This window comes from Camelus bactrianus, chromosome 28 (genome assembly GCF_048773025.1).
Source record: "Camelus bactrianus isolate YW-2024 breed Bactrian camel chromosome 28, ASM4877302v1, whole genome shotgun sequence".
NCBI lineage: Eukaryota > Metazoa > Chordata > Mammalia > Artiodactyla > Camelidae > Camelus > Camelus bactrianus.
In genome coordinates, this window is record NC_133566.1 from 18,828,483 (window position 1) to 18,852,272 (window position 23,790).

Sequence of the window (23,790 nt, forward strand, 5' to 3'; positions counted from 1 at the left end):
TGGGTGGATCTCACGGTACATGCATGTTCTGCGTCTGAGCCCTATTCGAGCAGCGCCTGCTCCCGCCACCATCACCCCCGTCCCTGCCCCTGTCTCCTCCCATCCGCCCCCGAGTGGGACAGCCTGGAACCCCCTCCCCTCCCCCCTTACCAGCACTTGTCGCGGTTGTTTTGCACATCTGCTGGGCTAGGGGAGGGAGGCGTGTTTATTGTCCGGCCATCACACTAGACTGTAAGTTTCCCCGGGGCAGCAAACATGTCTGTTTAGGTCACATATGTGCCCAGGGCAGAGCAGAGCACCTGGCTCGGGCTATGCGCCCACTGAACACGTGTCACGGGCGGGCGCGAATACATATCACATTCAGCTGGGCCTCACATCACAGGGTTGGCTGCACACCGGAAACTGAGACCCCGAGCAAATAAGACAGGTAGGCAAGTCAATGCGTGAGTGAGTGGCCAGCCTGGCTCCAGATCCACGTCTGCCCGCGGTTGTGACCTGCCCAAAGGGGCTTGGACCAGGAAGGGGCGCTGGAACCCAGCTCCGACGCGTGCCTGTAGGGTGAGTCCTCCCAGGGGACTCTGCACCGGGGGACCTCCTCGCCCAGGCTGGACACCCGGAGCTCTTACCCACCATCCGGTACTAACAAGTCCTCACTGTCCACACTGTCACTCTTCCTCATCCTTCCATACTGAAGAAGTGACCTGAGGCTTCTCTGAAGTTACATTTCACCTCGGCAGAATCCAGAATCGATTTAAAATTCTCCACCAAAAAAACGAACTCCTCTCTGGGCAAATTCAGTCTCACTTCAAGTTCTATTTAGGGAAGGAAGTATCCCTCCCGACCAATAATGTTTCAAGGTCAGATCCTTCTCAAGGATGAGGGCCCTAATACGGCAGTCCAACCTCTGAGCCAGCACCCTACCGACCCAGATGGCTCAGTGTCTGCAAAACACTGCTGCCTTGCTGGGCATCGCTAAAAACTAGGAACACCTCAATTTGCAGAGATCTAATTTTTTTTTTTTTGAGAATCATTGTCCACGCCTGTTCTATCACAGGAAGAGGCTTTCTTAAAAATGAAGTTGATCCTTGTGCACTGAAATAGAAAATGGGTCTGAATGCATTTTGGGGGAAGAAAAGCTGAGTTGCAAACCAGAATGTACAATCTGACCTCACCCCTGTTGGATCGGAGTTTCAATCTGCAGTAACAAAATCATCTAGCCAGTGGTTCTCTCCAGAGAGCAAAATCAGCAGAGTTTGATTTCACATTGTATGTGGCTGCTGTGACTTTTTAAAAAATTTTAGCACAAACAAGTATTTCTTTTAATTAAATGGAAAGACAAAAACACTAAAGTAAAACAGGCAAGTTCTCAGAATAGACCACCAGTCACACACTGAATGCTGCTGACGATCATTCCAAATTTCTGATAAGAATATTATTAGCTGATAGTCACTGACCAGTTGCTCTGTACCCAACACTGTTTCAAGCCCTTCATTTGTAAAATCACTCTGAGTCTCCATCACACATGTAAGGTTAGTACCAATACTGAAGGGGTTAAGTGAGCAGGCTCTGGACCCTCTGCCTGGGTTCAGATCTTGGCTTTTCCACTTTCTGGCTGTGTGACCTTAAGTAAGTTATTTAAACTCTAATTCAGTTTCCTCACTTGTAAAAAAAAAAAAAAAAAAAGAAATAATCATAATAGGTCCAGATTTTACCATCGTAAGTAGCACCTTCCTCTGTTCTGTTATCCCAGCTATGAGAGTAAAATACGTGTGTGTACACACACACACACACACACAGGCTGAGAAGATGTCTCATGACTCTTGTTCCTTCTTTCTTGGTGTATAAGCACAGGGACTAGCCAGTTCTGTTTTCATAGAATTTACAAATAATTTTAATTTATTTGCTTGATGGTCTCTATTTTCTTGCAATGACCTGATTTTCTTATTTTTATCACACAAGTAATAATATTTATGGCAAAAAAAAAATCACAAAGTACAATTAAGTAAGAAAGACTAAAATCATCCAGAATCCCCAAACCTAGGGATAACCCCTAATAAATTTCAGATGTTAATTATGTATTTCTAGATCCTCAAATTTACACAATGTCTTAAGACTCATTTTCTTAGTACATTATATATATTTTTTGGTCTAGTTTTTTTTTTTTTTCTTTTTGAGGGGAGGAGGTAATTCGGTTTATTTATTTGTTTATTTTTAATGGAGGTACTGGGGATTGAGCTCAGGACCTCGTGCATGCTAAACATGTGCTCTACCACTGAGCTGTACCCTCCCCCCACATTATATTTTATGATTCTCAATCTATGTCAAAACCATATATTTTTTAAATCAATGGCTCCATGGTATTTACAGTATATGAATGTAATGTAATCTCCACTAGAAACTTGAGAGCCTGATCTTTTCATGGAAAAAGCATACATTCATGGCAAAATAATTAACAAAAATTTTTTCTTCATCTTCTTTGGCAGGGATTCATCCATAGTCATCCATATGGAAAATGCTAAGGCTTATGACTCTTTTCAACATGAACTCCAGGATTATATCAGAAAGCAGAGAGCCATGGGATTACAGCCAGAGGTTTGCTTTAGGAAGGTGAGAGAAGATTCTGTGCACAGAGAAATGGACCACACTGCACCCAGATCTCCAATGCTGGAGCAGAGATTCCCCTTCAGGAGGCCCCACAAGTCCCCTGGTCCCTACAAAAGGCCAAGAACAGTGGAAAGCCACTTACCCCACGGTCCAATATTCATCACTTCAGACAAAGACAGGAACCTCTAAACCATTGTCAGAAAAAACATGATCATTTCTTCAATAACTGGTGGCTTCCAAGCCAGGGAATGACCACTGGCTGCCACTTAGCACAACACACAGAAGATGCCAGCTGCCTCTCAGAGGACCACACCCGCGTCCATCTGGCAGGAGATCAGGACAGAGGCTGGGAAAGAAGGTCCAGGGAGAAGGGAGGAGCAGGAGACGGCAAGGAGGAGCACTTAGGGTGGAAGAGGAAGTACCGCGAAGATGAAGATTCTCACAAAGAGAACAGGAGGAAGGCCAGGATGGAGCCAGGCAGTGCAGAGAAGTCCAAACACAGAAAGAAGAGCAGCCACGACTGGGACACCACAGAGGAGGGGAGAAGGTCCAGTAGAGAGAAGAGGCATCCTGGCAGAGAAAGCTCGCAGGAGTGGGACTTGTGGGGCGAAGCCATCCTCGGTGGTTGTTACTGATATTGGGGAGTTAGGCCCCAGATATTAAAGAACTTGGATCCATTAGAAAGGGGATTAAATGGTATCGAAGCAATTCAATGGCCATAGTTCAAAGAAAATAAAATTAGATCCCCACTTCAGGCTCTGTTCAAATATAAAACCCAGTTGGTTGAAAGCTACAAATGTGAAAACTAGAATATAGAAAACCATTAGAAGAAAATATAGGAAAACTGTTTTTCACCTTGGAGTATGAATGGCTTTCCTGAACAAGACATATAGGCCAAGGGGCATAAAAGAAGGAAAAATAATGTAATTGTAGAAACATTAAAAATCTGTGTATAACAGAAGATTTTGTACATTTTCTTAGAAACAGAAATTAAAAGGTGTGTATTGTGCATATGCATAGAACAGCTCCAGAAAGACACACAAAACCCTGGTAACTGTGGGCTCTGGGAGCAAGAAGTGAGTTAGGGTGAGGGGAGGAGACAGAGGGGGCTTGTAGACTAACTTTTCAAAGGGTACATTTCTATTTTGAATTTGGTACTATATGAAACTATTAGGTTTATTTATTTATTTTTGGAGGAGGTCTTGGGAATTGAACCCAGGACCTTGTACATGCTAAGCGTGCATTCTACCATTTGAGCTATACCATCCCCACTACCTTTTCAATACAGAAATATTTTTAAGGCAAGAAAGATTGGGGGAAATATTTGCAATATGCTATTAATATCTCTTGCGCTGATTTGATAGATTATTGCCTCTCAGCTCCAGGCAGATTCTTTGCTCTGCTTTGTGAACCTGGACCCTGCAGACGTGTCTCCTTTGCCAGCTGGCCTGTTAGTCTCTGCCAGTAGAGGGCGCCGGAGGGACGTCTTAACTGGGAGCAGGAGGGATTTGCCTCCTTTTCCCGGGTTTGCCCAGTTTTCCGGGGCAGCAAGTCCGTGCTTCGTGTGTGTGACCTGGCTGCAGCCCTTGCCCTCTGGCATATTTCTTTGTCACTGGGGGGCTGTGTGACCTAGGGCATCGATGTCCTCTCTGCAGAGGTCGGTCTGAACCTCAGTCATGGGAGCCCCTCCGCCAGGTTGCTCAGTTCAACCATGTTCACTCTCCCTTCAGGGGTGAAGGGTGGGCAAGCTTCAGCCTTCCCGCCAAAACCCAACCCTCTACCTGTTTTTGCACAGCCCCCCATCTAAGGATGGTTTTCACATTTGAACCCCAAAGAAGCAAAATGTTACCCAAACCAGTGAATTCCTTTCTTTTCATCAAAGAACTTTGTTACAAACCTTGTACTCAATTTTTTTTTTCTGGTGAGGGGAGGTAATTAGGTTTGTTTACTTATTTATTTTGAATAGAGGTACTGGGGATTGAACCCAGGACCCCATGCATGCTCGGCAAGCACTCTACCACTGAGCTATACCCTCCCCCACTCCATTATTTTTTTAATTTTATCAATACAAAGATGGCAGGACTTTGTTTTCTGTTTTGCTATGTAAGTACCTACGTAATATCCTTAATTGTGCCTCTTATTCCACAAAGCCTGAAATATTTACTACCTGGCCCTTTACACAAAAAGTTTGCCAACGCGAGACTATTGCCTTCTCAATAAATGAAAAATTTTAAGGCAAGAAACAGATTGGGAAAAAATATTTGCAGCACTCTATCAGATGATGTGAAGTGCATCTGTCTCAGTCTTCTTGTGCCCCTTTTGGTTGTTAACCACCTTTTATTAGTTAAAAATTCTTAACATTTAATTTTCCCTGTTCAGTGATTGGTATGGTTTGTCTCCTGATCTGGCCCTGAATGACACAGCCCTAACAGACAAATAGCTTTTACCATTTAATAAGAAAATATGAAAAACCCAGTAGGAAAATAGGCATTTAGTTAACAAATACTGAATTCTAGTCATTGTTTCAGGCACTAAGACACAGCAGAGAATGAAACACAAGTGAGATACAGAGACAGAAAGTAGGAAGGAAGGCTTTGTTGATGTATATAGTGGAGCCCGTTCCTGGGATTGGGTCATGATGAGCAGGTAATTCGCCTGGATGTGGGTCTGGATGGACTTTGAACGTCTTGCAGGTTGTGGGGTGCTCGCTGTTTGCTGTCACCCCACATTTGTAGAACACTAGGTATCCTTAGTGCCCATCTACCAAATGCCAGTAGCCCCCTCTCCCTACCCAAACGATGAGACAATCGACATAAATCTACAAAATGTGCCCCTCCCAGAGGTTTCTGCTCCCTCTCAGAATGCCTGGCTTAGCCTCAGAGTTCAACTGAACAAGCATTTAAAAATCAAGTCCCTGATGTCCTTTGTCCCTGAAGACAGCCCAGAGGCTTGGCAGGGCTGGCATCTTACCTCCGTTTATCAAAGGAGGCAGTCAAGACCTTGGGGGCTGGAAGAGCCAAGTAACGATTCCAGCCTGGATCCTCTGAGGACTGACCCACTCTTCTTCTTGCCTCCGTTTCCCAGTGCTGCTTTAGGAGATGCGCTAACACCACATCCAGCTACAATAAAGGACCCAGGGAGAAGGTTGCTCACTGCCTTGTTTTCCTTCCTGCTTTGTGCTCTGCAAGGAGAAAGGCTCCATTCAGTCTAAGGTGTCTGTGCACCCCTCTCTAGGGCTGTCACCCTCCCCTGCTAACTTCAGCCTTTGTTTGCATTGTATTTAAGAGTTATCTTCCATTTATGGCACGAGTTATTAAACTTTTTTAAAAAGTAAATTTCCAGAAAGAGAAAGCAAAATACCATATGATACCACTTATATGTGGAATCTAAAAAAAAAAAAGACAAACGAACTTATTTACAAAACAGAAACAGACTAACAGACATAGAAAACAAACAAACTTATGGTTACCAGGGAGGGAAGGGGGTGGGAAGGGATAAATCGGGAGTTCAAGATTTACAGATACTAACTGCTATATGTAAAATAGATAAACAATAAGTTCATACTATATAGCACAGGGAACTGTATTCAACTTATGGTGAAAAAGAAAATGAAAACAAATAATACGTATGTTCGTGTATGACTGAAGCATTGCACTGTGCACTGGAAATTGACACAACATTGGAAACTGACTATACTTCAATAAAAAATATATATATACAAAAAAAAGTCAATAAATAAATAAATTTACTTGATCTTTTTTTAAAAAGTCAACTTGAAGGAAATTCAATCTTGGAATACATCTCTAGAAAAATAAAGTGAAGGGGGAATACCCAGAGGGTGGGAAACCTGATGCCTTATGGATTTCAAATACAGGCCCACGTGCTGGGATATGAAGGAAGATAAAGACTCAGATAAGGAATGATCGGGTGGGGAAGCTGGGAAGATTCTGTGAGTAGTTGAATCTAAAGCTGTGTCTGGAGGTCAGGAAAGTTTCAGGCTGAATGGTATGAGCTTCGTGGGAGCTTCGTGGGAGGGTCCAGCTTCCTGTTTCATCAGGAAGCAATAACCCCTGGCTGTTTCAGATGCACCTCACACCATCTGAGCTCCTGAACTTGAAAGCTAATTCCTCGGAAGTTCACGTGACCGCATCACCGACCCCCACGATGCTGGGGTCCTTATTCCCAGTATACAGTGGAGAAAACTGGGGCTCGGAGAGTTGAGTAAATGTCCCCAGTGGTGGGTGGCAGTCCTGAAGGAGCTCCTGCTCTTCCTCAACACCACACTTACCTCCCTTACCTGGGACCACCCGCTGAGAACAAGGGGTACAGGGGATCAGGGACAGAGGACTCAGTCAGAGGAGGTCAGCATTAGCACCGCTGGCTTTTAGTCTGGGAGTTACTGGGTGAGGAGAGCAGAGAGGGCGTCATCATCTCAGAGTCTCTTCCGGACTCTGAAAGTCTAGGTCTGGCTTTGCTGCTCGCGCAGGTGGGGCTGGGGCCCCTCTCTGGCACCCCAGCTCTCCTTCCTCATGCATCAGACTGTGGGTCAGGGTCAGGTAACTTTCCTTCGCCCTCCCAAGTGTGTGCCCTTCAGAGCAGGGCCCGGGTCTCCTTCACTCCAAGCCCTGCTGGGCCCAGGGTACCCAAGGGGCTCTCAGTAACTACTCAAAAAGGAAGGAAGTGGCCTGAGTCAGGGTCCTGCTCCACCACCCCTCCTGTGGGACCCTTCTGAGCGCCCTGGCTTCTCTGAACCTCAGTTGCCTCAGCTAGAGTCACACGGAGTCATGACCCTGTTTTGACCATGTCCTAGGGCAAGAGGCGATCACACACACCTGCAGTTGCTTGGCACAGGACAGCGGCATCACCTCCTTATTGGAAACTGCAGCCAAGACCTTTGAAATGCTGGGAGGATGAGGGCGGAGACCTTGCCATCCTCACACCAGACTCCCGCCCCTCTCCCCCAGCCAGGTCCCTCCCTCTCCACTACCCTTCCCCCACCTCCTGCCCGCCCTCCCCCACTGCAGCCCCGCCCGGTCCCATCCCGGACCGTCTCAGCCCCGAGGCCCGCGGGGACCAGGTGTCCTTCCAAGATGCAGCGGAGTCTCTGGCTCCTCCTCGCCGCGCAGCTGGCAGGTAAGTCGGGGAAACCATCCTGCCCACGGGACCGGAGCAGGCGGTCTGCGCTGGACTCAGGCAGAGACTGCACCTGTGGAGTTTGGGGAGAGCTGTCCCTGTAGGATGCTGAGCCCAGAGCCCCAGACTGCAGGGACCCCCGGGAGGCAGCGCGGCAGCCACACCCCTGGAGCCCCGGGAGCCCCAGGACTGAGGCCACCTCTGTGCAAAAGCCTGAACCTTGGAGAACGGGACACAGGAAGAGAGGAGGGAGAGGGGAAGGAGGAAGGAGATAGGGAGGAAGAAAAGAGAGGTAGGAGGTCCCAAGAGGAAGGAAAAATGCCCTTGTCCAGGATCTGGCCAGATGTGTCCCCAGGAAGAGGCCAGGGCCCAGTTCTGGCTTCAGTGCCCGCCGCTTGGCCCAGGGTTCTGTAGACACAGTTTTATTACTTCCAGGGACGTGTCTGTAGTACAGTCCACCAAATACAAGGCTGCTGCCAGTTCTCAGACAGGTGGGGCAGGGTGCTCCCTCGGGGACCCCTGTTTCCCCAGGATCCCCTGGGGTTGGGTGTCGTGGGCCGGTGGCTCCCGGAAGAAGCAGCAATGGGGTTGGCATGTCGGAGTTAGAATATTGTGGGGAGTCTGTCCCTCTGACCAAGCCCAGTCAGACTGGCTTTTAGGAGAAGCCCCTCCACACCCCTAACTGCCCACTAACCTGTGGTCGATTTGCTCTCTTGTCCAAAAAGCCTGAAGCTGTGGAGGGTGACCAGGCCTGCCAGCCCCGGCTGGGACCGAGTGAACCCAGCCACAGCTCAGGCAGAAGCTAGTCCAGGCCATTCCAAACTACCAGCATTATTGATTGTTTTAGAAACAGCAGGTCCCTCTGAGAGTGGAATCAGGACTGGGCGAGAGGACCAAGGGAATCACATGAGACCATGGGGTGGCAAGGCCTGGCTCTGTGTCCAGAGTGCAGACGGGGTTCATTCTCCAGGGACTGAAAAGCAGGTGGGCATGAGAGAGAGAGAGATCAGGGTGCTTCTCAGCCAGGAAGTCTTCAGTAAGGACTCAGGGTGGGGAACGTAGACAGAGAACCCAAGGCCCCTTCCGAGCCCTCTGCCTCTGGAGGGATCCCATCTGGGTTTTCGTGGAGGGGCCCTGGGAGTCTGTGTATTTGCAGCCCCACTGTGTGCACATGAGCGCATGAGCGACATCCCAGAGAGGATCACGATGGGTTTCCTCGATTCAGGGAGTGGCTCAAAGCTCAGGTTCTGGGTTTGAATCTGGATCCACTGTATAGACGCTGTGTGACCCGGACCAGGTCCTTAACCATTCTGAGTTCCTTGTGTGTAAAATGGGTGTAAAATGAGCGTATCTTCTCTGCAGGATTTGGGATTAAATGGGATAAGGCGCACATCGTGTTTGGACAGCTCAGTAAACACTGGTATAATCGATTCTATTACATCCCCCAAGAGAGCGGTGACCCAAAACAACGAGGAAGCTCTACTCTGCTGAAAAGTACGGCCAAGGTTGTGAATATGGGCCATAGCCTGAGAAAGCCAGCTCCTCTTGGGTGCGCACACACACACACATACACTCTGGCCTCCTCTGACCCCCTGGGTCTGTGTCCTCTCCGAGCCTCGATGCTCTTGGGTCTCTGTCCTGGTCTGCAGGGTCTCCCCTGCCCCGCAGCTAAAACGAAAGGCTTACCAGGTCAGATTCGATTTCTTGGCCTTGGCCGTGAAGGACCCACTCTAATCTTCTCCTTTAAGATTCCATTTGCTGCCAGAAACAACCCCCAAGGTGTGAGACACACAGACGGTTTATTTACCCGCGTACAGCGCTTTCCAGTTTGCAGTGCTTCCTCCGTCTGACATTCTAAGCCTCGCATGCAGCAGCACAGGCCGCCCTCCGTTTACGGGGAGGAGACAGGCTCCCTGACTTGCCTGAGGTCCCACAACTGGTGCGGCGCACAGGCTGGGTTCAAGGCCAGGTCTGGGAGTTCCGCTCTGGTTCTCCTGAACCATCCCCCACCTTCCAGTGCTTCTTGTCTAAGACGAAAATGAACTCCTGCCACTGCTTCTGGGAGTCTGTCCTTCCCCTTGGGAATGGAGATCCAGAGACCAACCAATGGTAACTGAGTTGGGGAGGAATGGGCTATAATTGTGCCTACCAGGGGACAGGGAGTTCCCCTTGCTGGTCGTTGTCACTGTCCAGAAACAGTGGCTGGCCCTCCTATAGGTTGGCGCCACCAGCCACGCGCTCTGCGGGAGACTCCGAGCCCCTCTCCCAGCTTGCCCTGGGCCTCCTCCAGCTGCTCGGAGCCTCTTGAAGGTCTAAGCGTAGAGCGGCAGCAGGACACGGTGGAAGGCAATCCGGCTTTGACTTCAGCCTGAAGCCTTGACTTTGACTGCAGGCCACTTACTAGCTGTATGTGGGACGTTGAACAAGTCATATCATGCCTCAGTTCTTCATCTGTGTAATGGGAATAAAAATCCCAAAGTAAGTTTGAGGCTTGACTGCGGTAATTTGTGCAGCAATCCAAGCACATCAGCAGGCAATCCACAGCGGTGCTCTCTGCCTTGTCGCCTTTGTCAGGCTGGCATCGTGACACCTGCCTGGCAGGTGGTCTCCTGCGGGGTGGGGTGCTCAAGCTCTGAGTCCAGAGGCCACCAGCTGCATTTCACCCAGGCTCTGCAACCAGGCAGGCTCTTTCGGAGCTTCTCCCCTCATACTTGGCTCAGGGTGATTCTGAGGCCCTACAGATGTGGCCAAGAAAACAGGCTGATGGTCTCTGCTCCTCCTGCCTCCCGTAGCTCTCGGCGGCAGCTCCGCGCTCCTGCAGAACCCTGAGGTCGTGATGGTTCAGACCAACCAAAGGGTGATGCTGACCTGCGAGGCCAAAACTTTCCCCACTAACCTGCGCATCTACTGGCTGAGACGGCACCAGGCCCTGAGCGCTGGCAGTCACTATGAGTTCCTGGCCTTCTGGGACACAACCGGAAAGACTATGTACGGCAAGGAGGTGACGCCGGAGAAGCTAACTGTGTTTCGAAATTCATCCCGGTACACTCTCAGCCTCCTAAATGTGAAGCCTGCCGACAGTGGCGTCTACTTCTGCATGACCGTCGGGAACCCTGACTTGACCTTTGGGAAGGGAACTCAGCTGAGTGTGGGTAAGAATCGGGCTCGGCGCTATAGATAAGCATTGAGCACCCACTGTATGAGCCCCACTTTGCAGGAGGGAAGGGCCGCCCGGAGCAGCAGCACCCCCACCAGCAGGAACAAAAAGTAACCCAGGGCTAAGCACACACAAGTGTTGTTCATAGTTGTTCTACTTAATGCTGCCAACCTCCCTGGGAGGCAGGTGCTGTTTGATTCCCATGGGAGGTGGGATGCTCAGAGCATCACTGCTTCCTCTGGTCACAGGGCAGTACCATCCTTCAGCCATACTGGGCCCACCTGAGACTGTGGCTGGACTGCGCCAAGTTCCTAGACCTGACAGTGCTCTCAGAAATGCCTTCGGAGTGTGCACTCAGGGAAAGAGGGTCCTTGCTGCCCGGACACACGCAACGAGAGCATTTCTAGGGCCGAGGGGCTGGGGTGCAGGTGCCCGCACGTTGTGCCTGGGCACCCATGGCTTGAACCCACGCCCAGGGTTGCAGGGAGTGAGGAGGCTGGACCCCAGACCCAGCTGCAAATTCTGCTGCAAATTTACTGTGAGCCTGTGGGCAGGTCGCTCCTCTCCCTGGGCTTCAGTTTTCTCATCTGTATCACGGGGCTGCTAATGGCCATCATGACTCCCTCCAGCCCTTAGAAGCTGCAGTTCCTCAGGATTTAAGTCAGCAGGTCCAGTAGAAATATATTTCGAGCCACAGATGTAATTTAAAATTTCCTAATAGCCACGTTCAAAAAAGTCAAAAGAAACAAGTGAAATTAATTTAAATAATATATTTTATTTAACCCAATTTATCAACGATATTATTTCCACACATAGTCAGTATAAAAATAATTAATGAAATATTTCACATTTGCTTTTCATAAGCGCTCGATGTGTATTTCACATGTACAGCACATCCCAAGTCAGGCTTGCCGCATTTTACGTGCTCTGCAGCCCACGTGGCCGGTGGCTGCCCTATCAGACGGTGAGGACTGAGCCATCAGGGATGAGAAGGAATCCTCAAAGGCCCACGTCTGGCTTCAGCCCCCTCCCCATGTTAGCCCAGGGCCAGGCCAACCCCCTGTGGGCCTCCTGCTGTCTTCCTTTCCACACACCTGGGGTCTTCTCAGGCTGGAGGCACTGAGGGTGACAAGGGATACCCCCCCCCCCAGGAATTAGGCCACTCAGCACGGACGTGCAGGCGTAGCGGCACTGTTAGAAGACACAGACCAGGGTGACATTTCTGTTACATCTCACCAGCCTAGGGTCTTTAATCCAGGCGTGGGAAGGTGGGGAGCGATCTCTGGATGAGGAACCAGGGCATCCCTGAACGGGTGGGCGTCGACCGATTCTTGTCTTGAAAACTGGGCTTTTTTCTGAGTTTGGGGTTTTGGTTAGGTTTATTGTTTTTGTCTCTATAAGCCCCACACTTCCCACTCACGAGATTTCAGGTCTAAGAAAGGTGGATGGGGAAATAAGCAAAACTGGTTTCCAGAAGCTTCCCCCCACCCCCACCGCCCACCCACTCACTCCTGGCTCTGATCTTTCCAAACCCTTCCCGCTGCACCGCCCGGCTTCCCCAGAGCGCACACAGCCATGTCACCTCCCTGGGGGTAGGGGTGGCGGTAACCAGAGCCCACCCCCCTGCTGGAAAGTCAGTACATTTTAAAGGAGGGAACCCGGATGGTAGAGAAAATATTGGGGGGAAGATGAACCTTTTTCAGGCCCCGCAAGACGCCATGGGCTCAAAAGTCCTGCCCCTTTCAAAGAGGAGAGAAGGGGGGAGATTTGAACCGTGTGGTGGGGGGTGATATCAGGAAGAACCAAGGGGACCTGAGTCTAGGCAGCAAGACATTAAGATGGAACATGTCTCTGCACAGACCCCTGTCCCCCACAGGACCAGGATTGACAGAGCCCAGCCAGGGCCCCCTCGCAAGCTCACCGCCCCCCGGCTGGGAGAGCTCCGTGCCTCCCTGTGTATGAAGCAGGACCTGATGCCCTGGTGTGCTTAGCCTTCTGTCAAAACCCTTTTGCCCCCAAGGCAACTTGGCACCGTGAGAGCCTAGAAAGAGCCTCTGGGCTCAGCTGCCGGCCCTGCTGTTTACCGGCTCTCGAAATTTGGGCAAGTTATTTATTTCAACTCTCTGAGCCTAGGTGTCCTCGGGGAGGAAATGGGGACAATCAGGCTTGTCCCCAGAGCTGTTGGGTTCAATCAGCTCAAGCTGACATGCTTGGCACCGCCACTAGCACGCGGTGGGAGCTTGATAAGGGTTCGTTCTGGCTAGCTGGCTCTTGTAGAAACCACACGGAGCGGGCCGAGTGGGGCACGCGTTCTCCGCTTCCCAAAGGCGGCACAGAGTGGCGAGGGTCCCAGGTGTCCCCTTTTTATATGGAAGATGCTAGACCCAAATGACCAAACGTTGGCTGCCCCTCCCTGTGCCCTTGAGTCAAGAGTTCAAGCTCAAGGTGTCACCTGATTCCCTCTCCTACCACTTTGCAGAAAATCATTTCAGTGAAAAGTCTCTCCCCAACCCACAAAGTCAGGAGTTGGATTCAGCGTTCCCTGGTGTCCCCCCCAGACCCCATTCCCCAGCACCTCCAAGCCTCAGTTGTCTCCCTTTTCCTGGTATGCTTGTCCCACTGCCCTGTCCTCACATGTCAGCGTGCGACACTGGGTTAGAATGCAAGAGAAGAGTGCCCCTGCCTCCAGAAGTCGGGAGAGAAGCTGGGGGCCCCAGCTCAGCACTTTCCACCGTGGGGCCTGGGAAGCCAGCCCCTCACCTAGCTGGCGTTCACCTTTGAAATTAAAGGTTGGGGCTAGACTAAGGGTCCCTCCAGCTCTGATACTATATAATTTTTTTATGGAGGTGCTGGGGATTGAACCCAGGACCTCATGCATGCTAAGCACAGTATATGATTTTTAAAGACACCTGGCAAGGAAAGAAAATTCCAGTGTACACAACGTGTGTGGCACTGTCCATGCAGGAAAAGGGACCCCCTCCCTTCTGTGAACTTCCTTCACTCCCTCCGGGATTGGCAGCTGGGCTGAGGGGCTGGTCGGGCCAAGGGCTCGGGGACTCCAGCTTTGCCGCAAGGTCATCAGCCAGGCGGAGCCTACTGCTCACTTTGCTGGGCACCCTGTTTCCTTTCAGTCTCACAAAAACCCCAAGAAGGTGATGGGGTCCATCTTTGTTTCTGCAGAGGGGGAACCCGAGGCACAGAAAAGTGATAGGACTTGCCCCAAGTCTCACGGTGGTTAATCAGGGGTGCTGGGGCTCTGTTCACAGACACCAAGCTGACCCCCATCCCTAGGTCCTCAGATGCATCTGAGATTTGGGGAAGAAGGTCAAAAGTCCTACCAAACTGTGACCTTCAAGCCCCACAGCAGCCTAGGGAATGCTGATAAGGACTTTATCACCTGAATTTGAGATGTGCGGTTTAAGTTTTGTCTCTAAGTCCACCTGCTGTTCACCTGGCTAAGATACGTGTCTTGCCTGCTTTGTAGTTGATGTCCTTCCCACCACTGCCAAGCCCACCAAGAAGACCACCCCCAAGAAGAAAGTGTGCCGGATGCCAAGCCCGGTGACCCGGAAAGGTGAGTTCTCCTGCCCCCCTGGCTTCTAAGAAGCACAGCAGACACTCCCTTTTCCTTCCTTCCTTCCGAAAGCCCTTCCCAAGTGTGGGCTCCAGCCTGTTTCTCTGACCCTGAGCTGGGGTCCGAAGGGAAGCTGAGTAAGTTGGCCACGTGGCTCAGGGTCTAGTGGGAGACACACTCGCCAATTGTCGAGGGACAAAACTTATCGCAGGAGACAGCCACCAAAAACTTGCACATGAACGTTCCTAGCGGCATTATTCACAACAGCCCAAAAGTAGAAACAGCTCAAATTGATGAATGGATTAATGAAATATGGACTCTCCCTACAGTGGAATATTATTTAGCCATAATTAATAGTGAAGTACTGATCCATGCTACTACCTGGGTGAATCTGGCAAATATTATGCAGTGAAGGAAGCTAGTCACCAAAGACCAAATATTATATGATCCCCTTGACACAAAATATTTCATAAAGACAAAGCAGACAGGCTAGGGGTTTGGGGACTGAACGGGGAATGATGGCTAATGGGCACAGGATTTCTCTGGGGGGATTAAAGTGTTCTAAAATTAGATTGTGGTGATGGCTGCACAACTCTGTGACTATAACAAAAACCATTAAATTATACACTTTAATACACAAATTATATCTCAATAAAGCTGTTAACAGACAAACAAAAATCCCAACCCACAGGACTGGCACTTTAACTTTCCCAGCTTTGATGCCTAACAGAGGACCTAGCATACAGTAGGTGCTTAATATATGTTTACTAATGAGTGAACCAACTCACCGCTCTGTGCTACAAGCACCAGACACCGTAGCTGGAGAACGCACACACACACATACACACACACACACACACACACACACACACACGCTTTCCTTGAACCCATCAGCCAAATATGTTTCTGGAAAAACACTGACCTCTGTCCCTCCGAGGTTACTGGTGACTAACAGAAAGTGCCATCTGCTCCCACCCATAGAACAAACCACACACAGCCACACTGGGCTGCCTCCTGCTGCTGGTGTGGCTCTGTCTTAAATATGTAAAGTATCAGAAGGGGTCCGGGGAGAGGCATCTACCGGGACCCAGGGGATGGGAGAGGGAGCTGCCCACACCGTCACAGAACTCGCGTGCAGAAGGGCGAAGTCCTGGGGAACATAAAGGCGGAGACAGAATGATCTCTTATTATAAAGTATTTACTCCCCACAGCTTTACCTGAAGGATTTCAGACAGGGTGTAACCAAAAAAGGGCAAAAAAGGCAAATATAATTGAGGCACTAAGATGAGGATGCAAAGCCCAGGTCTCTGGGGGAGCAAGCAAACCCAGAGAAACAACAGGGACCCTGCAAGTAACCTGGCACCACCAACACCCTACCCCGCCTCCACCACAATGATATAAACAACCCAGCCACCAAGCCTTCATCCTGGCACTCAATTCTAAGAGAAGTCGGCTCTGTTCACTCTTATGTAAGGACCACTGAACAACAGTGACTCCAGTAGCCCTGTATAAATGATGGGAAAATGGTCAAATTTTTTGCCTCCTTTCTGACAGAAACCCTCAGTAAAATCCCAGGGTACCATACAAATCCAACACTCGTAGGTTATTAAGAATAACCAGGATGTGTGTGTGTGAAGGTGACCGAAGTTGTGGGGCAAGGGAAGTAGGTGGAGGTTGTGTTGGGGGTAGGGGCCGAGGGAAGTGTAGCCTAGTGGTTAAGTCAGCCAGGCCTAGATCTGAATCCCTGTCTACCACTGTTTATACTCTGAGACCTTGGGCAAGTGATTTAGCCTCTCTGAACCTCAGTTTTCTCATCTGTAAAGTGGGGATGTTCACTTGGCTGCAGGGAAGGCAGGATTAAATGAGATAGTTTACACAAAGCACTCAGCTTGGCGGGGCACCCAGATAGAGCTCAAAACTTGTTATCATAAAACAAAACAAAACAAAGCCTGCTCCCCTTGAGCTACCCCTGGGCGGTGCTGGGGGACAATTTCTAAACTGCCGTCTCAGGAGCAGTGTAGCGAGACCCAGACCCCAGGAGACCCTGAGCCCCGAGGAAGGCGGGGCCGGGTGTCACTGGTATGGCTCTTCCTCACCTTTACTAGAAGCTGCAGCTTTTCCTGGAGTCACATTTTGGGGAGGTGATCACACTTCACCGAGGACCTGCAGCTGTGTCTCAGCCCCTAGCTCAGCTGTGACCATTCCTCAGGACACCTCCCTGTAAATTATGTATGTGTACATGCAAAGAGAAGGTGCCAAGTTAACAGTGGCAGTTACTTCAGTGAAGGTGCCAGGATGCCGAGGGGCACTCTAACCATATACTTGAACCTTTTACAGTGAAGATATAGTCAGCTATTTCTTGTGAAATGGAAGTTTTAAAAATAAAAAATAAAAATCCTATTACCAGGCATGCAAATTGTCTATCTCATTCGAACATAAATAGCTCCTGAGTTGTTTTATTTTTTTATTTGGATGTGGGACATGAAATTTTCTATGTGAAATGATCTCAATGTGTTTAAAGTGCCTAGAAAAAAGACTAGAAGGAAATACGCCAACAGTGGCATTCTCTGGGAGGCGAGGCTTCTGGTTGCTTTTTCCGTCTTTGTATTTATCTGCACGTCTCAGGCGCTGGGGGGGTGTGTCTTTTCCAGGCCCATCCTGCGCCCCACTCATCATCGGCCTGCTGGTGGCCGGCATCCTGGTTCTGCTGGTGTCCTTGGGCGTGGCCATCCACCTCTACTGTAAGTTGTGCCTTCCTGGGCCGTCATGGCGACCCCTTTTGCTGTTGGAGGTGTCCCCGAGGGTCCTTCCTTCTCTAGGGCAGCAGGGCAGGTGGCAGCCTGCAGGGAGTTTGGCCCCCTTAACCCGGTAGTTCTTGGCCTGAGGCCAGGCTGCAGGGATCAGAGACCACCCTGTCTCTGGAGTCAGACAAACCTGGATTTGAATCTGACTGCTGATTTCTGATCTAGTGACCTTGGGCACATGCCCTGGCCCCTCTGAGGCAACCACGTTACCCTCCTCCCAGGGTTGCTTTTACAAACTCCTGCCCAAGTGCCTGGCTCGGGGCGTGTGCTCCGTACGCAGGAAGGCCGTGAGCAGTGGAAGCAGTGCACAGAGATTGTGGTGGAGTTTGGGTCATGTTCCCAGAAGCTAGGAATCCTCCCGTTGAGGCTGTAGGGAAAGTCAGAGACGGCTTCCGCTCTCAGCCACTCCAAATGTGGGATCACCACCTTCTATGGGCCCCCAGGGGAGCTGCCGGGGAGGCCCGCACAGCTGGCCAAGAGCCCAGAGCCCCAGGCTCTACCCCTGACTCTTCTGCTCACCTGTGCCACCTTGAGTAAGTCACTTGCCCTCTCTGGGCTTCTATAAAATGGGGGTGGCCCCCAGGGGCATGGACTAGATCAGTGTCTGTTTTATAGGTCACAGACCCCTTTCTACATATGATGACAATGATGGACCCTCTCCAAAGAGAAATGCACCATGTACACATTTTTGCATACAGTTCCTACCCAGAAAGGGATCCACTTACTCCGTTCTTCTTTTATTTTCATTTTAATTTTTTTAATAATTCAGCATTTATTTTATTTTAATTTAAAAAAAATTTTTTTAAATAATTCATCACTTACCCATTCTAAGAACCACTAGCGCTCAGTGGTCTGCAAACTTTTTGATCAGGACCTCATCAGTTAAAAAAAAATTTTTTTAATTGTAAACGCTAACTGCGATTAGCTGTATTGATTTATTTTATAGATTATGTATGTACATATTTAATATATAATTACAAATATATTTATACTAATAAATTATTAACATTTATGTTAGCTGTGTTTATTTAACGTACTATGTATGTTTTCAACATGCTTCAAAAATAAAAGGTAATAGGATGAGACAAACATGTATGTAAATCATATGTAAATATTATAAATGTTAAATCTGTAAATGATTGTAAATAAATAAATATGGAAATATGGAAATAGACACACTTGCATTTCCTTCCTGCTTTCCAAGGGGAAACCTTACACATCCCCAGAACACACGTGCTCTGGTTTAAGACCACCTATCTGTTCAGCCTCCTCTTCCTGACCTGCTGTGAAGGGCACAATGACACGTGTAAGGACACACAGACTGCCACTTCCTAGTGGCATGGCTTTGGGCAAGTTAGTAACACACTCTCTCTGTGCCTCAGTTTCCCACTCATTGGTTTGCCATGACCATTAAGGGAGTTAAAACCCATGAAGTGTTGGGAGCAGAGCCCGGCACCGAGGAAGTGGTCCGAGATGCCAGCTGCCCCTCTCATCGCCCTCCTCACTGTCTGGGCCTGGGGGTCAGCGGCTCACAGCCCGTTCCAACCAGTGTTCTTGTGTTCTTTTCCAGGCCTGTGGAGGAGAGCCCGGCTGCGCCTCCTGAAACAGTAAGTGGCCGGGGCCTCGGAGAGGGGCCCGTGCTGCAGGCCTGGGCGTGGCCCTGGCTTCCTTAGCGCTGGCAGCCTCCAACTGCAAGAAACCCCAGCCAGACGTCGCCTTCAAAACATCAGACACTATAAATAGATGGGATGATGGAGTTCAGGCAGAGAGAGAACTTAAGCAAACAAAAATACTGATTAGTCGTTTAAGTGTATGTCGAGGATGGTAAGATTTAGCTCTTAGCTCCCGAAGATAACAACTCTTTTTCTAAAAAAAAAAAATTTTTATTGAAGTATAGTTGATTTACAGTGTTATGTAAGTTTCACGTGTAGAGCAAAGTGATTCACATATATCTGTATATGTGTGTGTGTATATATTCTTTTTCAGATTCTTTTCCATTATAGATTATTATAAGATACTGGATAAACCATCCAATCTTGCCCGCATAAATCCAGTTGGATACCCCAAACTCTTTCCCACCCCCTAGTTCATTTGACTTGGTCTGCATTTTTACAGACAAGTGGAAAGACTTGCCCAAAGCCCTTGGGGAAGTAAAGAGCAGAAATCGAATTTGAAGACAAGTGGCTTCACCCCAAGGCCAGCTTCCCCGCTGGTGTGGGGTGCTGGGCATGACCCACCTGGGTCCCAGGAGTTTGCACACCCGCCTGCTGAGTCACATAAACACAGGACCTAAAAAGCTCTCACTCTTTAGGCCCACGGAGCAGTGTGGGCTCCGGCCGTGAGAGGCCAGGGCTTAGGGGCTCCTGGACCCCTACTGGGCCATGGACAGTATTCTCAGATAGCTTTTTCTTTCTCAAAATAGAGATGGTTTCATATTTACCTAACTCCTTCATTACAACCCCCTCCATCTAGAGGTGTTTGGGAAAAAACAGAAAGCCCCCGCCTCTGGATTGACGATCAAGAACTCTGGCTCCGTCGCGAGGCAGATCTAGGTTTGAATCCTGTCTGCTCACCCACCCTGTGACTGTAGGCGAGTCACTGCACCTCTCTGAGCCTCTGGCTCCTCATCTATAAAATGGGATAACAGTACCAACCACATGGCTATTGTAAGGAAATACCTTCCAAGTGCTCAGCTGCTGGTCCCTTGGAGTCAAAGCGCCAGCTCATGTCACTTAGGAAAATCGACCCTACAAGAAGCCAAATCTTTTCTTGTTGAATCATAAGTGACATATAATATTGTATTTGTTTCAGGTGTACAACTCAAAATGTTTTTTTTTTTTAGTAAAAGCAGATTTATTCAGAGATACAACTCCATGGATAGAGGGCAGGCCATCTCAAAAGGCAAGAGAAAGGCCACAAAGTGTATTTTTAAATACTCTGAAATTATAAGTTTTCATACATACTCTCTACACTGTGTGCTCTGCATTATTATACACATTACGTTTGTATATATAGTTGTGTAAACATGCCTGCTGTGTTTAAGGGGTAATTTTCAATGATAATTTTGGTTGTGTGCAATTTTCACTTTATGTGCTGGATTTAGAAACAGCCCCATACTTAAGAGACAGCAACTTAACGGTATTTGTCTGACCCTGGGCTTCCGGAAGTTTCAGTTCAGAACCTTCCTCGTGGTGACCTTATATGGGGAGTGACCCCCTCTCGGGGTACACGTGGCCTGTGATTCTGCCTCCCACTCACCCTTTTGCTGTAACTTGTTCCCCAGGGATTTGATGCCGGTTTGGGAGAAGGTTGTGCAGAGCTGCAGGGCCTCGTGCTTTGGTGAACCCAGGGCCTCTGAGGATCGGTGCAGGCGAGGAAGGGGCTGGGGTGGCCGTGGGTGGGCCTTTAGCCCCCTCACCGTCTTCTTTCCGAACAGCTCTGCTTTCATCTTTTGTCTGTTGTTTCACTTACCTGTAAGATGTTGTTGAACAAAAGTTTTTGTGGCTAAAAAGAAGTTTTAAAACCACCTCTGGTTTTGCTCTCATAATCCAGGTGTAGACGAAATGGTCTCTGGGCTTCACAGACCGGCTGTTCCAAACTCAAGTTGCAGTTTGGAGCAGACAATCCTCAACCTCTAACTGACCTTAGACAATCCTCCCATCGGCAGGCCTGCTGCCTCCAGCCCCTTCGTGTGCACGGATGGAGAGCTCATCTTAGAAGGGACCGCAGGAAGTGACACTATGCAAAGCTAGAGCTCTTAAGGCTGTGTTTTTTAAGCTCTTTAATTTTTTCTAATGACAAAGATGCACCCTAAAAACATCCTAGCACAAACGCTTGGCCCCAGGCTACTTACTTGGAATGCAGTCTTGCATCCGTTTATCTCTGTTACAGGAAATTCAATAGCGTTGGCCCGAAAATAAGTGGTTTCACAACTTACTGTTGTTTTCAGGTTTTATAAGTGAGCAGAGAATGCGCTTTTGGTGTCCTGCTACAAAAATACACCGGTCAGTGATGAGCGAGATCTGGAAAAATGAGACAGAAGGGACACACTCAACCATGGAAATTCCCCTGACCTGCCGAAGCTGCCTGCTTTTAACTACTGCAAGTTCTTTCTGTGAGCCTCATGCATGGGAGCAACTTGTGATGGAGTCATTGGGAATCTCAGAGAGAAGGCTTCAGAACCCCAGGGCACTTTCTGCGACCCGGAAGGCACACTGGAGGACTGAGTAAGAAATGCCACCGGTGACACCACTTCCGGCTCCTGTACTCACCCTGGGTTGGGCTGGGAACTTCACTGTTGGCCGTCCAGCCACCAGCTTGCTGTGCCCTGGTAGGGCAGTGACACTGAGGCCTGAGTCTCTCGAGGGGATGGCGCTGGGATGGGTCCCCTTGGTCTTCCCAGGCTGGAGCTGACCCTCCTCACAGAAGGCCCCAGAGAGCAGATCCAGATTGGAAGTGGCACTTCTGAGAGGGGCTGACCTGACCCCCCTGGTCACTTTGGTTTCTGAGTACCTCCTCTGGGGCTGGGAACTTGTGGTTCGGGGGGCAGGAGGCCACTTGATCTCCCACTAGGAAGTGCCTCAGCTTTCACTTCTGCCCTCCCATGGCTTGTATATTTTGACTCTTACTCTCTGTTCCTTTCATGAAAATACCTTGGTTGTAAAAATAAAGTCTTGAGTCAAAGATGCAGATGGCTCCTGCGATGTAAACGCACAAAAGCTCATCTATATAGCAAAGCTGTGATGCTCAGTTAAAAAGAAATAATGAGGTTAAAAGGAGTCTGTCTTCATTTTGCCTTGAGTTCCTCATTTGCCCCCAAAACATACGATAGTCCACGTTGTCGGTATAGAGACGGCCTGGGGAGGTTGGGAGCACCCCGGGCACCCAGAGCCAGACAGCAGTTGCCTCAGGGGCCACCCTCCTCCACCCCACTCCCATCCTGCCTTCACCAGCACCTGTTCATTTCTACTGAGCGTGGAAACCCAGGGACTCCTGGCCACAAGGCGGGCGGCCCTGCACCAAACAGGAGGCGAGAGACATCAGGCTCTCTGTTGCTTGTCCATGTGTTTCTTACTGTCTCTTAGTTTCCATAGAGAAGGAAAAGGCCAGGAGAAAATGCTGTGGAGTGGAGGAGTTATAAAAGCCCCTGGATCATATCTTAACTCCTGAGCCTGGGCTTGAGCAGGTAAAGAGCTATTGAGCCAAGAAAGAATTCAGTCTTTGGCTGCAATAGCAGAAGCACCGAGCCCGGGTCAAAGGAGAAGAGAGTCCCCGCCTGCTTTTCCTGGCCAGCCCAGGGCTGGGAGGTGCGATTTAAGAAGGAATGGCAAACCAGGCGAGGCCACAGAAGGGCCAGTGTGACCTGCTCCCGGCATCTGAGAGGCCCCCTGTGGAGTCGGGGCGCAGCAGAACTGGGTCTGCTGGGTGGGAGACAGAAGGGGGTAGAAGCAGAAAGTGCTGGAGAGAAACAAAAGCCTTCCACGCACCCGCTGTACGGACCACAGGACAGGCTGCCTTGTGAGGCTGCAGGGTCGGGGGAAAGGGCCGGGTTAGGCTGGACCAGACTCCTCCAGGGTTCACTTTGCTCTGAGATGACCCATTTAATAAGAGACCAAGGCCCAGGCGTGCAGCCTGCCCTCCCTGAAGGCTCACACCCTGTCCGCAGAGGAAGTAAGAACAGGCCTCAAGGCCCCTCGTCCCACTGCAGGCTCTGCTGTTTAAGAGCATCTCCCTGCTGCTGTCTTGGTGACCGTGTTTGCTTGTTTGCAGGTTGGCATGGGATGAGGTTGGGGGGCCAGGGCGGGTGGGGGTTGCTCCTCTGTCTGTTTTCTGTGCAGCAGACACCTGCCGAGGCAGGTCTGCCCGGGGAGCCAGCGTGAGCTTGGCTGCCAGCGGCAGGGACTGCGGTGAGGAGGTCTGCGCTCAGCACCTGACTTTTGTTTTGAAGAAGAAACTGAGCATTGACTACTTTCTGGAGCGCCGTTACGGCAAAATATCAAAAAAAAAATTTTTTTTTTCTTAATTTAGCTATCTTTTGACGAGAAATTTCACTTGTCGGCGTGTCTCTTAAAGAAGCACATCTCAGCATGACATGCACAAAGAAACAAGCATCATGTTGTTCCTCAGAGCTCTGCTTATTAGCGAAAATTGGGGATAATCCAAATGTCCCTCAGAAGGAACCAGTTGGATCAATTGCAATGTAAGGGACCCCGTGCAGCTGTTAAGGCGTGTGCTAGACCCCTAACGCCAGCATCAAATGATGGCCACCACATCTGCGAGTCTTTTAACATTTATATTGAATATTCCCCTTTTTTTTTCATTTTTCAGTTTTATTAGGTAGAATTATTACAATTTGACTGCACACATACAATATATTGCATATAAATACATATACACAATGTACTGCACATGTATTTTTTAATTTACATATATGTACTGTTCATTGTTCCTAAAACGGTTGGAGCTTTAGCTTTTTAGGGGGGTAATTAGGTCTACTTACTTAGTTTTAAATTAACCTT

At 49.4% G+C, this 23,790-nt stretch overlaps 1 protein-coding gene across 1 annotated transcript; it reads left to right on the forward strand.

Annotated features, from left to right (window-relative positions):
• Positions 1 to 7,142: 7,142 nt before the first annotated feature.
• CD8B (CD8 subunit beta) lies at positions 7,143 to 21,961 on the forward strand. Its single transcript, XM_045519706.2, has 6 exons — positions 7,143 to 7,737; positions 10,530 to 10,889; positions 14,379 to 14,468; positions 17,120 to 17,209; positions 18,843 to 18,879; positions 21,222 to 21,961. Exons 1-6 carry the CDS (start codon positions 7,515 to 7,517, stop codon positions 21,232 to 21,234), a joined length of 813 nt encoding a protein of 270 aa, XP_045375662.2. The 5' UTR covers positions 7,143 to 7,514; the 3' UTR covers positions 21,235 to 21,961.
• The last annotated feature ends 1,829 nt before the right edge of the window (positions 21,962 to 23,790 follow it).